At 28.4% G+C, this 13,556-nt stretch overlaps 2 protein-coding genes and 1 pseudogene across 2 annotated transcripts in view; 2 read left to right on the top strand and 1 right to left on the bottom strand.

The window, feature by feature from the left end:
• LOC107605410 (ARM repeat superfamily protein) overlaps window positions 1-13,556 on the bottom strand; it is a 43,605-nt gene that overhangs the window by 13,362 nt on the left and 16,687 nt on the right. The window lies entirely within an intron of this gene.
• Window positions 2,117-3,538, top strand: LOC107647668 (2-hydroxyacyl-CoA lyase-like; annotated as a pseudogene).
• Window positions 10,147-13,252, top strand: LOC107605411 (stromal cell-derived factor 2-like protein). The gene is made up of 6 exons (XM_088491566.1): window positions 10,147-10,254; window positions 10,882-11,028; window positions 11,488-11,628; window positions 11,902-11,951; window positions 12,049-12,181; window positions 13,032-13,252. Exons 1-6 carry the CDS (start codon window positions 10,168-10,170, stop codon window positions 13,125-13,127), a joined length of 654 nt encoding a protein of 217 aa, XP_088347692.1. The 5' UTR covers window positions 10,147-10,167; the 3' UTR covers window positions 13,128-13,252.

Below are 13,556 nucleotides of genomic sequence, written 5' to 3'. Positions count from 1 at the left end.
TCGGGTACTCACGGGTTTCGGTACCCCTGCAAAGTCTAACCACGTATTGATACTCCATTTATTAAGGGTCAATCGTTTGCCAATGAATGGCTATGCACGCAAAACGAAATTCGAATATCCTAATACTTGCTTAAACGGATTAGTGAGATGGTCACCCAACAAACTCAAATTAATTAAGACAAATATTAATTATTTTTAATATTAAAAATCTTTAAAATTTGATTTTAATTATAACTTTATAAAATATTTATAATAATTATTATTATATATACTTTTATTTAATTTTCTTTAATTAAAGTCTTTATATAATTTTATATATTATCCCGTACAGGTATGAAAACATATACTAGTTTCTAATAACAATCTAAACTCACTTCAATAAAAAATCTATCACATTTAGTTATAAATTTTTAGTATCAATAACATAAAGATCACTATATATTTTATTTGACTTATTTTTTGATAATTATATATTTATCGTTATTATTATATATTATATTAATAATTATATAATTTTTACAACTATTAAAAATATCTAACAATTATATAGTTATTGCTATTTATCGTTATTATTATATATTATATTGATAATTATATAATTTTTACAACTATTAAAAATATCTAAGAATTATATAGTTATTGCTAAAGCTTTTTAGTGATAAATCATAATTAAGATAATTAATATTTAATTATCAATAAATATATTTGTGACTATTTTTTATTATTACTAAATACAAATTAAATAACCACTAAAAACAATTTTTCTACTGGTAACTCTAAAGTGGTACTTTCCGAAACTACATATGCGGTTGGTCGAATTCTTATAACATACACAAATCAAACAGGATCTTAATAATAGTAAGGTCCAATTTGGGTAAACAACTTAATTAAGTTACTTTTGAAGAAATAGCTTAAACAATAAATGCTTATATTAAAAGTAGCTTATAAATAAGTTATTTTGTTTTTGATTTTTTAACTCTAAAAGTACTTATTTTAAGAAAAAAGTGATAAAAAGCTTTTTATTATGAGAGAAGTCATTTTTTTAACTTCTCTTTAAACACCAAAATAGTTTTTTAGAAAGTTACAATTTTGTTTTAAAAATTGTACCAAACATTAATACTACACATTTTCATAAATTAAAAATTAAAAAAATTCACTTATGCACCTATCCAAACGGGCTCTAAAGAGAGCTTTGAATCGAGGGCTGTTCTTATTTTACCGAAGACTTTGAATTGGCCCTCCATCTTATTATTAACCGAGATTAAAAATAATTATAAGATAATATTATTTTAAGTCAATATTTTATTTTTATAATAAATTTTATTCAATTCTCTTAATTTTAAAGAATAAGATACCACTTGTTATGTGTCATATTATTATTGGTGAGAGTTACAAAAAAAATAGGTTTAATTATTCTGCAGGTCCTTATAGTTTCACTGAATTTTTAATTAGGTCCCTATACTTTTTTTTCTTTTCAATTGGGTCCTTATACCTTAATTTTTTTTTCAATTAAGTCCCTACCGTCAGTACAACGTTTGAGATAACAGAATATTCTTGATAAAAAAAGAATATTCTTGCCATTTAACTGTAGTGGCTCAGTGACCTTATCTGAATTTTTCCCAAATCCCCAAAGAACCCCTCGCATTTCATTCCTAAGAAAAAAAGAAACCCTAAGTTTTCCTGCGTCTCTTGCGTCTCCTGCGTCCGTCGTCGGCGTGTGTGGCTGCCATCGGCTGTAACGGACGGTTGCTGGTGTGCTCTCCGTCGCCTCCCCTCTGCGCTGGGCCCATCTGCGTGGTTGTTGTCGGAGGTCTTTTCCACTGTTTGGCCGGCCAAATCGTCTTCGTTCCCTCGCGGTGAAGGCCCTCGCTTGGAGTCACCGCGCCACACCTTTCCGAGCCTCCGAGCGCCTGGCCTCCCGTCCCCGCGTTGTGCCTCTGCTCCATCTCCCTGCACTCGAACTTTCTGCAAGTAAGTGACAAAGAAAGAAGCCTCCTTTTTTCTGTTTTAATAGTTGATGTTTATGTTATTTTTTAAAAAAAAAATATGGCATTGTTTGACTGTTGTTGCTGTGATGGTGCTCTTATAGATGGATTCTGCTTCTGTTTTTCTATAAATGAATTCTGCTTTCAATGGGAAATTTGTGAAAGTGTAATTTGTGAAAGTGTGAAAGTGTGATTTGCAATAGTTTAATTTTGTGAAGATGTATAAATCGACGATTCCTTTTTCATATTTTGGGTTACGGAATTAAGCAAGATAGGAAGATGTATCGCAAGATTTGAGCTGGGGATTTATGTTATGATAGTTTTCATGTTCAAATAATAAATTGTGTTGATGGTTTCACAATCATTGTCTTGATTCTTTTCCATGTTTTGTATTAATTGTAGGCATTGTGGTTCTGTTATATTCACATTGAGTACCTAGTGTTTCGAAACAAAAATATTTCTCACCCTGGTGATTTTCTCAATTCAATTACTATATTGTTTTAATTCTTGAGGCAGATTGCAATTCTTGGAATTGGAAGCCCGGCTCTGGGAGTGGTGTTTGAGGGTGTAAACACCATGGATGTAGGTAGGGCTGTGTTGGTTCAAACAGAGCTCAGGACTATATTGGATGCAAGGACTTGGGAGACCATAGGGGTTGGCCTCGGTGCAATTCAGCTGTAGTAACTTGTCTCGATTGAGTTGTTGTTGCAGTTGAAGGGGATTTTGGATTCGAATTTAGTGCCATTGAGGTTGAGGTATATACTGCTGAACACATTTTTATGTTTATCTATTTAATTGCTCTTTCATTGTGTTATGTGGATTGATGCCCTTATCTTTAGTTATATTTTCATCATCATATAATAGAATTATTTTTATTTTAGTCTATATATTATTGTTAAGTAACAACCAATGAAAAGTGTATAAAATTGAGAATATGACTACTGATTCTGTTGATTCACGCATGTCTCAAGTACATGTTTATAGAAACAACTTAAGGTCTAACCACAAATCATAAAATGCTAGCAGAAATTTTTATTGTCATTGTTTTGAATTAGGATCTTCCATGAACTCTTTTATGTTTCTGTCCATAGCTAATAGTTATGTGATACATATAAACGAATCTTGTTGTCCTGAATCTTGTTATACGTTCTTGTTGTCGTTATCTTTTGTCAATACTTGAGAAAATATGTATTACCTTATATGTCTTATCTTTTTTTTTCAATCCAGACATTGGTTCAGTACCAGGTACTTATAGTAGTGATTGTTTTCAAAAATGAAAGTATATATGGTGGTGACTGGAGAACCCCAAAGAGATTAATGGACCTCACAAAAATGATCCTGCTCCAACTTCCTTTGTTCCGAAAGCAGGCTACCATGCTTTGATTGAAGTTTTTGGTGGAAAGGACTATCTTGTTGGGACACCTGATGAACTCAAGTCTGCTCTTTCAGAATCTTTCTTGGCTCAAAAACCGGCTATTATCAATGTTATTATTGATTCCTATACTGGTTCAAAGAGTGGGAGGTTGCAATACAAGAAACTACGTTTTCTATAGTTTTCATTTTTAGATTTCAAATTTCAATAACACAAATTACATAGTCTTGTGGTTTTTTATGGTGTACCATGATATGATAAAGACACAAACTATATTCCATGAATCCACGTAAATGTAAAATGTTACATACTCATAATGAATACTTGAATGATGGAAATTGAATTTTATATATACTAATTACTACTATTTCTGCTTCATTTTATTCATTCTTTTTTTTTTATGTTCTTAAGATAAGATATTTTAAAAGTAAAAAAAAAAAAAGATATTTTTTGGTACAATTTGTATATAAATAAGTAAAAGAATGATAGTGACAAAATAAAAAGGATTATAGGAATATCTTTCATGTTGTAGAATCATTGAATAGGATTATAGGAATATCTTTCTTTGAATATTTATAGTTTTATCGAATTTTCAATTAGGTCCTTATACCTTTTTTTTTTCAATTAGGTCCCTACGGGTATACAAGTAATTTCACAATTCACTAAAATTTTTTTGACGTTTAACGTTAATAGGGACTAAATTGAAAAAAAAATAATGTATAAGGACCCAATTGAAAAAAAAAAGTATAGGGACCTAATTGAAAATTCGGTGAAACTATAGGGACCTGTAGAGTAATTAAACCAAAAAAATATTATTGTCGCTGAAAATAGGTTAGTTTATTAGGATTAATTTTTTTTTTTACCAAAAATCGGGAGACTCGAACCGACGACCTCTTAGATAAGTATGAAGAGACTATTCCTACCTAATATAAATTTTGATAACTTAATCAATAATTATTTATAATATAATTTTTTGTAATTTATAAAAAGCATTAAAAAAATCTCATTTTATAATTTTTACTTTTTTCTCAAACCACACAAGTATTAATCGTTTTCAATTATAAAAAAATCTCAAAAAATAAATAAAATAAATAAAAACATCAAAGAGATACCAAAAATTTCCAAAATTTTACAAATAAAATTAATTGAAATTAAATGTTAGGATACTTTTAAAAAAATTATATAAGTTTAAAATAAAAAATTCGTCGACACCGATTGAGAGACGGCAGCACAACCGCGTGAATCAGAGTGGCAATGTGAGTGGGAGTGAAAGAGAAAGGAGAACAGGTGTGTGGTTGTTTTTTAAATTTTATCATGTGTGAAATGAAAAGTAAAACTAGGATTCGATTTGGATAAGGATGTGGAATAATTTTTTGTATTATTGGACCTTTTTGTTGTGTCCTTCATTGTAGTTAAACAAAAAGAAATATCTAAATTTTAACAAAAGAACATCTCACGTTTATTTAAATATCCGTTTGTAATCGGCAACAAAATATGCGCGTGCGTGCATTAGTTTGTGGAGGAAATGGAAGAGTGGTCAGGCCGTTGCGTTCTGCGTCATGCTGCAGTCAGACGACTCTTGTGAGCAGCACCACGACAACGCAAGACGATGTGTGTGACGGTGGTCCGGGTCAATGACACTACATGCTGAATATTAGGGAGTACACAGATTGTGACTTTGCAAAAAGAGTTTGGATGTCTATACGCGTAAGCAATGTGGTGTGAGAGGATTTCATTGAGAACGGCGGCGCGATAAGGAGGAGGCTAATCACATAGGAGCTATGAAGCACGGATTCTTTTATGGTGCCAGCGTATCGTGTCGGACACGAATCCGACACCGACACTCGACGGATACTTCAAACGAGCGTATCGGTGGCGTGTCTTCTTACGGTGCAAAATTTTGGTGAAACTGTCACGAATCCGAACGAGTCCGACCCGATTTTGTGGTTTTATGGCCCAATTAACCGATTTTTTTTAATTTTTAAATATTTTAAAATCAAAACAAATCAAAATTTAAATTTAAAAATAAAATAATTAATAGAAGCAGAGTTGATGACAACAGTCCAAATCTGAGTGAGGTTTCGTATTTATCTTTAGATGAACCAAACATAGAAGCTGTGGTATTTGCGGATGATGGACTTGGAGGCAGTGGCGGAACTTGAAACAAAATTTTAGGGGGCCAGATAGAAAATAATTGTCAAAATATTTTTTATATGGACCCCATTTAAGATAAGCTCGTCTAATCTCATCTCTCTAGTTTGGGTGATCCGTTTTTCAAGATCTCGTTCCAAAAAGTCAAGGTCAAAGTCATTAGATGTAACTTTTTGAACTTTTGAAGGTTATATTTCACTTTCTTCGTAATTCATTAAAGTAGAAGAACTATCTACAGGTGTTGATATTGTAAAAGTTATATGTTCTCCTTCTTAAATATTAGCCTTCCTCTTAAAAAATGTATCAATTCTTTGATTTTTTTTATTATTATTTTATATAAAAATTTGAATATATATCCTGTAAAACATGTAAAGAAGAAGTTAGAAGGACAAATATTAAAATTTATAATATTTATTAAATTTTTTTTATCAATTTATACAAATACAATAATATTAATACTTATTGAATATTCTATTATTTTTTATCATATAAAAAATTAAATTAAATTAAATAAATCATAAAATATAAAATAATATTAAATTAAATAAATAAAAAATATCTGTGTTGGAGCACTTAGAAAGCGATAAATCGGTGTGTTTTTGAGAAGGTAATAAGCCCAGCACCAGAGATAGTGAAAGAAGCTAGCAATTTAGTGCGTGAACTCATGAGCCATACTTGATAGATGCTATTAATTTTCTTTACTCTTACTTTACTCTTCTTTAAGCTCTTAGTCTTTCAGTCACAGTTGGTGATAAATGGGAATACCCAATTATTTTGTACTTCTTTATGGAAACACTTTTATTTTATATTAATAAAATAACATTTATCTTTGGAAAAAATATCTAATTTTTTATATTTGAACTTAAAGATAGAGAGAGTGTTGTTTATTGAACTTATTAGATATTTTAAGTCATAGTAAAGTATTTAAGTCAATTAAACTATTTTTTTATCTTTTGAAAAAGTACTATTTAATTTTTTATAAAAAGTTTGGGGGCCATGGCCCCCCTTATCTGAACTAAGCTCCGCCACTGCTTGGAGGAAAAGAAATTGATACACTGTTAGCAAGATGACAAGAGTAGATTAAAATTTTTTAATTTTTTTAATAATTGCATAATTTTTAGTCTTTTTTATGCAACTATATTTCCTCTTATATTTACAATATGATATTTTATTAATTTAATATATTATTTAAATTTTAATTCACAACGTATCCTAAATGTGTCGTATCCAATTTTTTATAAAAAGAACGTGTCGGCGTATCCGTATCGTGTCGTATCCGTATCGCGTGTCGTATCGGTGCTTCCTAGCATAGGAGGAGAAGAGAAGCAATGTCGCATTAAAAGAGGAGAAGAATAACTGCGTTTTTCTTATGAAAAAAGATTTTTTGAACGCATATTTAAATTTTGAAAATTTTAAAATTAGATTTTTTTTTATTTTTAAAAAGTTGTTCAAATTAACTGTTAGACTTGTACTTTGGTAAAATTTTTTAAAGAGGTGCATAAATTCTTCATTTTGTGTTTTGGTAAATAAAAAAGATCACGTATTTGTGATTGTATTTTTTTTAAAAATCGCAGTACTTTTGAAAGCAATTAAGGTGAAGTTTTTTAAAGTTAGCTTGTGCTTTTCAAATTTTAAAAGTCTAATATAATCTCATATATTAACTAATTTTTAAATTTAACGCTTAAATTTATGTCTTGTATAGTATTTTTAAATTTTAAAAACTATTTTAACAAACGTAATTATTGTTGCTTGTGTTTATTAAAAGTCATTTTTAATTTAATTTACCAAATATAAATACTACATTTTTTAAAAAATAAAAACTTTACCAAACTAAGTCTTGGTTTGATAAAATTTTTTGGATAGAATCTTTACTTTTCAAAAACAAAAGCATCTCGTTTTGTATTTGGTAAATTAAAAGTTCGTGTACTTATTATTGTAGCTTGACACAGGATTCGGTGGTTCAGGAACCTTTGGACCACTTAGTGGTCCAAATAAAAAACATGTTTTTGGAGTTTTTTATCAATTACTACGTAGTCTTTGAACTAATTTTAATTACAAATTAACCCCATATATTTTATTTAATTATAAAAATAATTTTTTATTTTATAAATTATTATTTTATCAATTATCTATTATATTTATTAACAATCAAATACAAAAATAACAACCAATTATATCCTCCATTCATCCTAATAATTCCAATTGATTAAAAAATTAACTTTGATCTCGTTACGTTCGTCCATGGCTTCCAAATCGTGTTTTCTTGAAATTCAATCGATTGGTTTTTCAAAACAATCGATTGAAAGTTGTAAGGTAGAATGGTAAAAAGCTTAAACCAATCGATTGTTTATACTTTCCAATCGAATGAATGTCTCAAAACAATCGATTGTTGTTGTTACTCAATCGATTGAATTTACAAAAACAACATGGATTTGCCAAATACAATCGATTGGAAAGTGATGACATTGAAGTTTTAGCCAAATTCAATCGATTGGTAATGTAATCCAATCGATTGGAAGGTGATGAAGTTGAATGTTTTGCCAATTTCAATCGATTGGTAATGGAATATCCATCTACTCAATCAATTGTTTTTTATTATACCAATAAGCTATTGAACCAACTTGGTTAAACTTGGTTACCAAAATAATTTCCTCATGTAGTATCACGAATTTAATTAATACTAGTAGAAATACATTTTCTTCGTCCAAACTAGACCAAACTACAGGATCAATGATTTAAATTAAGTGATAAAAATTGTTTTTATGTTAATACATTGATATTGGTGCAAGAAGATAATAAGATCCTGATCATGGTGATTGAAAAAAAAATTGGATTAATGAGGATTTGTACAACCTATTTGTGATTTATGAAAGTAGAATAGAATAAATTGTGAAAAATCCTACAGAATTCTGAAAAATGAGAACATTACCAATTGATTGAGTAGATGGATATTCCATTACCAATCGATTGAATTTTAAGGAAACACGATTTGGAAGCCATGGACGAACGTAACGAGATCAAAGTTAATTTTTTAATCAATTGGAATTATTAGGATGAATGGAGGATATAATTGGTTGTTATTTTTTTATTTGATTGTTAATAAATATAATAGATAATTGATAAAATAATAATTTATAAAATAAAAAACTATTTTTATAATTAAATAAAATATATGGGGTTGATTTGTAATTAAAATTAGTTCAAAGACTACGTAGCAATTGATAAAAAAAATTCCAAAAACATGTTTTCTACTTGGACCACTAAATGGTCCAAAGGTTCCTGGACCACCAAATCCTGAGCCTTGTAGCTTTTAAAAGTACGAAAATTTTTTAAAGTTGACTTATATTTATCAAAATTAAAAAGTCTAATATAATCCTATACAATAATAAATATCCAAATTTATCCTTATTAATTATTAGCACTAAAAAAAAGAATTATTCTTTATTATGAATACATCTATTATGATCCTTTTACTTTTAAAAATTATTTTATCAAATATAATTACGGTGTTTATGCATATTGAAAGTAATTTTTTTTAGTTTGATTTTACCAAACACAGATACGGCAATTTTTAAAAAGCTAACTTTTAAAAAACAACTTTCATAAGCTACTTTTAAGAAATAAAAATTTTATCAAACCAAACCTTTATATTTCAGAAACCCTGACATTTGGCCAACAACTTTTAGTGTTGGTTTGGATTATTTTTCTAGTTAAAAAAATAATTTTTTAAATAAAATATTTTTATTTAATTTTAAATATATTTAGATACATCTTATTAAAAAAGTATTTATATTAAAAAAATATATATGAAATAACTTTTGTTTATTAAAAAAAGATAAAAAAAAATAAGTACTACTTTTAAAAGTTAATTCAAATTGATCCTTAATAATTTTGATTTGTATTTGACCAACACAAATATTAAATTATTTTTAACAAATAAATTTTACTAATTTAAGTGTATAAATTCTAATAAATATAAATATAAATTATATTAATTTATATGTATCTATAAATTTTAATAAATATAGATGTAATTATATAAACTATACTTTTGGTATGTAAATCCTGTAAATATGAATATAAATTATTGTTGATTGCCAGTCCAAAATAATGATATTTGAGGCCAATGTAGTAATATTATTATATTTACATGAAAACATATTTTTTTTTCCTATACAACCTTTTTAAATTTTAACTATTGATAATAAACTTCTAATAAAGAAAACGTATTTCTAGTATTTTTTGTTAATTTCATCAAATTATTTTAGTAATTTTTTATTTAATAATAAAAAGTAAAAAAATAAAAATTAGTTAATGATTTTTTAAAAAATAAAAAACATACTTAATTATAATTAACAAAATAAAAATAAAAATAAAAATAATTGAATTAAATGAGAAGTTGGGAGTACTTTGGTTAAAGGATTATATTCTCCCATTTGCAATTCTAATTGAATTGTTGGAGGGAAAAAAATGCCCTACAAATAGGTTTAATATTAGAATTTAACTGAAAATAAGTGTTTTATGGATATATTCCTAATTTCCTGTACTGAAGTGATCAACTGTATTATATAGAATTATAGATCATGCAACGAACTAAATAACATGAATTTTTCATAAATAATTATATTGCGTTTCTCATTCTTATTCTTATTCAATTTCATGGCTTTGGCCTTGTTTATCTTCTTCACTCTTCTCCTTCATTCTTCTTCCGCCAAATCTCCTCCTTCCTCTGAAAGTCCCTCCGAGGTTTCAATTCAATCCATTATTTTTCTCTTTCTTTCTTTACATATAATTGCTATATATCCTCCATAAGGTGTTTATATATATTAACTTTATAAATGCGTAATCTTACTTCTTATTAATGATAAGGTAGTTAATTGATACTGAAAACATGTTACTCCTGATAATATACGTGATGCTATGATTGATCCTTATCTTCAGCCAGTGTAGGGACTTTTGCGTTATGAAGGCTATTACTATAATTGTGATTAGGGTTTTAAATTCCAATATTATACACTTTTGGATGCGACTTTTTCTCATACCCTGCATAATGTGCGATGGTTTGTATCTGATTACCCTGCCATTTATTGTAACTTGAAATGGATTGGATTCATTGCCACCTTTGTTATTTGTTGTAACTTATTGCGGATTTGTTCCTTGAAAGTTCTGAATTAGCAGTTAGGAATTGCAGTCTTGTTGTGTGAATTAGAGTTGTGGTGACTGCAACTACAAAATTATTGTGTCACATCACTCAATATTGTTAGCTGCTATGCTCTATTTAGCATATACATAGCATAATTATAAAGCCTTCATTGTTACTTTATAAAATCTAATGTAAAAGATTAATTTGATGTTAGCATATATTGTATATAGGTGCTGGTAACATATGGAAGTGTTCTGAAGCTGATGCATGAGAAGACAAAATGTCGTTTGCATTCTCAAGATGTTCCATATGGTTCTGGCAGTGGACAACAATCGGTTACTGGTATCCCCACTGTCGATGATTCCAATAGCTACTGGGTTAGTATCACTTCTTTCCTTTTTGTTTTTATTTATTAAAATTGAATTATGCTATCTAATTTAACCTTTTTCTGATAGTGGCTAATCCAATTCTTTAAGACTCTGTACAGAGAGTCTGTTCATGTAAGAAAATACAAAAACATGAAACAAAGACAAGATAAAAGAATTGTGTTTCACTATTCTTATTTTTTAATGGACAAAATATCAGACTTAGAATATATTGTCTTTGTATTTGTATGATGTATACATGTGAAAAATTCTGAATGGTACTTTATGGCAATTTCTTGTTTTCTATTGAACACCTAATAACCTCTTTTGTTGGTAGACATATGCATTGAAACTTAATGGTCATAATAACATTTTTTCTAATTTAAGATTTTTCTTCATTACTAAATAACATGATGGAATAGTAGTTGTTGGAGTTCTCAAAAACTACATGGTATTGACATTTTGTTGCAGATTGTTAGGCCTGAAAAAGGGAGTTCTGCCAAACAAGGTGATACCATTAAAAGTGGAACAATTATTAGATTGCAGCATTTGGGAACAAGAAAATGGCTTCACAGCCATATGCATGCTTCTCCAATTTCAAACAATCTTGAGGTTAGTTGTTCATTAATTACTCTCTTCTTTTGGTATTTTCATAAGGAGTCTATTAATACTTCTATTACTTTTATAGATTAATGTATTCAGACACAATTTATATTTTGATATATTGAGTTATAAATAAATATACCAGAAAAGTTAAAATGGCTTATTTATGGAATAGAATGAGTGATTATTATCTAAATAGTTTTCATCATTGATGCAATTTGCAAAGGAACAAGTCTCTTTAATTTATTTTCTAATATTTTTCAAGTGGAACTGCACATATAGGTGAGTTGCTATGGAGACGATTCTGAATCGGACAAAGGAGACAATTGGAAGTGAGACATTAAATTTTATCTTTGTGAGAATATTTAGATCTCAACATTCTCTAAGATGCTTCATAAATTATAAGTATTTCACTTTGTTTTTCTTTAGGCTTCTAATAGAAGGAAGTGGGAAGAATTGGAAACAAGATCAGAAGATTCGGCTTCAACATTTGGAAACTGGAGGCTATCTACATAGTCATGATATGACATACTCATCAAGAATTGTTGGGGGACACCATGAGGTAACAATAATTAAGAATGTTTTCTTCCATGGAAAAAATTTCTTATTAGTGTACATGCCTTCATAATTATCTTATGGTATTGCTTCTACTTAACAAAGTAGTTATTCGCTTAACACTAAAATGAAACACTCTAATCTTTTCGGTACTAGTGTAATTATGAATTGTCGAGGGACTACTCTTTGTCAACAAATCAATCTTATGCTGGTTAAATGGAAAGTTAATTTAAATGTGAAGCTCTTGGGACTTGTATATTTAGTTCAACAACAAAATTTTATGCTCCTTTTTTTTTTTTTTTGAGGACATGAAAATGTTCTGCTGTTTGTTTTTGGTATAAGGTTTGCTCTTTATTAAGTTTAGCTTTGACTTGTGAAGAACAGGAAATGTTATGTTATGATCATGAGATTCAAAAGTCCAATTAGGCCCAATATCTTAATTAGTCATTGTAGGGCTAGGTAAAACAATCCAATTAGTAGTATAAGGGTTAGTTATAATATAAATCAGTATATACCCCAAAAAAAAAAAAATCAGTCTATAGTACATTAGTAATTGTATGCATCATGAAGTGAGTTCTGAAGAAAGGTTTGAGTTTCCTTATTCTGTTTTCTAAGTAGTGTAGAATTCAATTTTGTGTTCCTTTAATTTCCAATTTTGTACTACAATTTGATAGAAAGTCACATTTTTATGATTGAATTTCCACAAACACAACATGTTAATGGGCCATTTCTTTAATGTCCAATTTAACATAGTTTTAGAAGAAAATTTACAACTTATATATATATTTCTCTTAAATGAGTTTTAAAGTGTTGGAATTGGATTATGATCATAATTATGATTTACTTTATTTGATTAGGTTTGTGGTGTTGGCGAGAAGAATGCTAACAACATTTGGTTGGCAGCAGAAGGTATTTACCTTCCAATCACTGAAACCAAAAAGAGAGATAGTTGATTTATTTCAATGCATTCTACCATGTACTAATTTAAGAGTAACACAAAATTTGGAGTTTGCACATTCTCTAAATTCAATTATAGATGTATATGAGTAGAATAATTCATGAGCATAATTTTTGAGGATGATCTTTTGCAATATCTTCAGTTTCTTTATGTAGATTTTATTTATTAATAACTCTTATGGCAGGACTAAGATGGGAATATGATAGAAATGGATTTTTTTTAAGTGAAAAAGGAAGTTTAATTCCATCACTTCACAATTCAGATTCAGCTCCTGTTAATAAAGTGAACCATTAATTTCAATTATATTTCTTTCAGTTTGGTTCACGATAAGAGACAATCCAGATTTGATAAGAAAAATGAATAAATAAATAAAAGTAAAGTATTTTAGTGAACCTAAGTTCTTCTAAAACGAATTTTAGTGTGC

This window comes from Arachis ipaensis, chromosome B6, assembly GCF_059453495.1.
Source record: "Arachis ipaensis isolate K30076 ecotype BB chromosome B6, ASM5945349v1, whole genome shotgun sequence".
Classification (NCBI taxonomy): Eukaryota; Viridiplantae; Streptophyta; class Magnoliopsida; order Fabales; family Fabaceae; genus Arachis; species Arachis ipaensis.
Note: the sequence above shows the minus strand (reverse complement) of the source record. Positions and strands in the feature narration are given on the sequence as shown.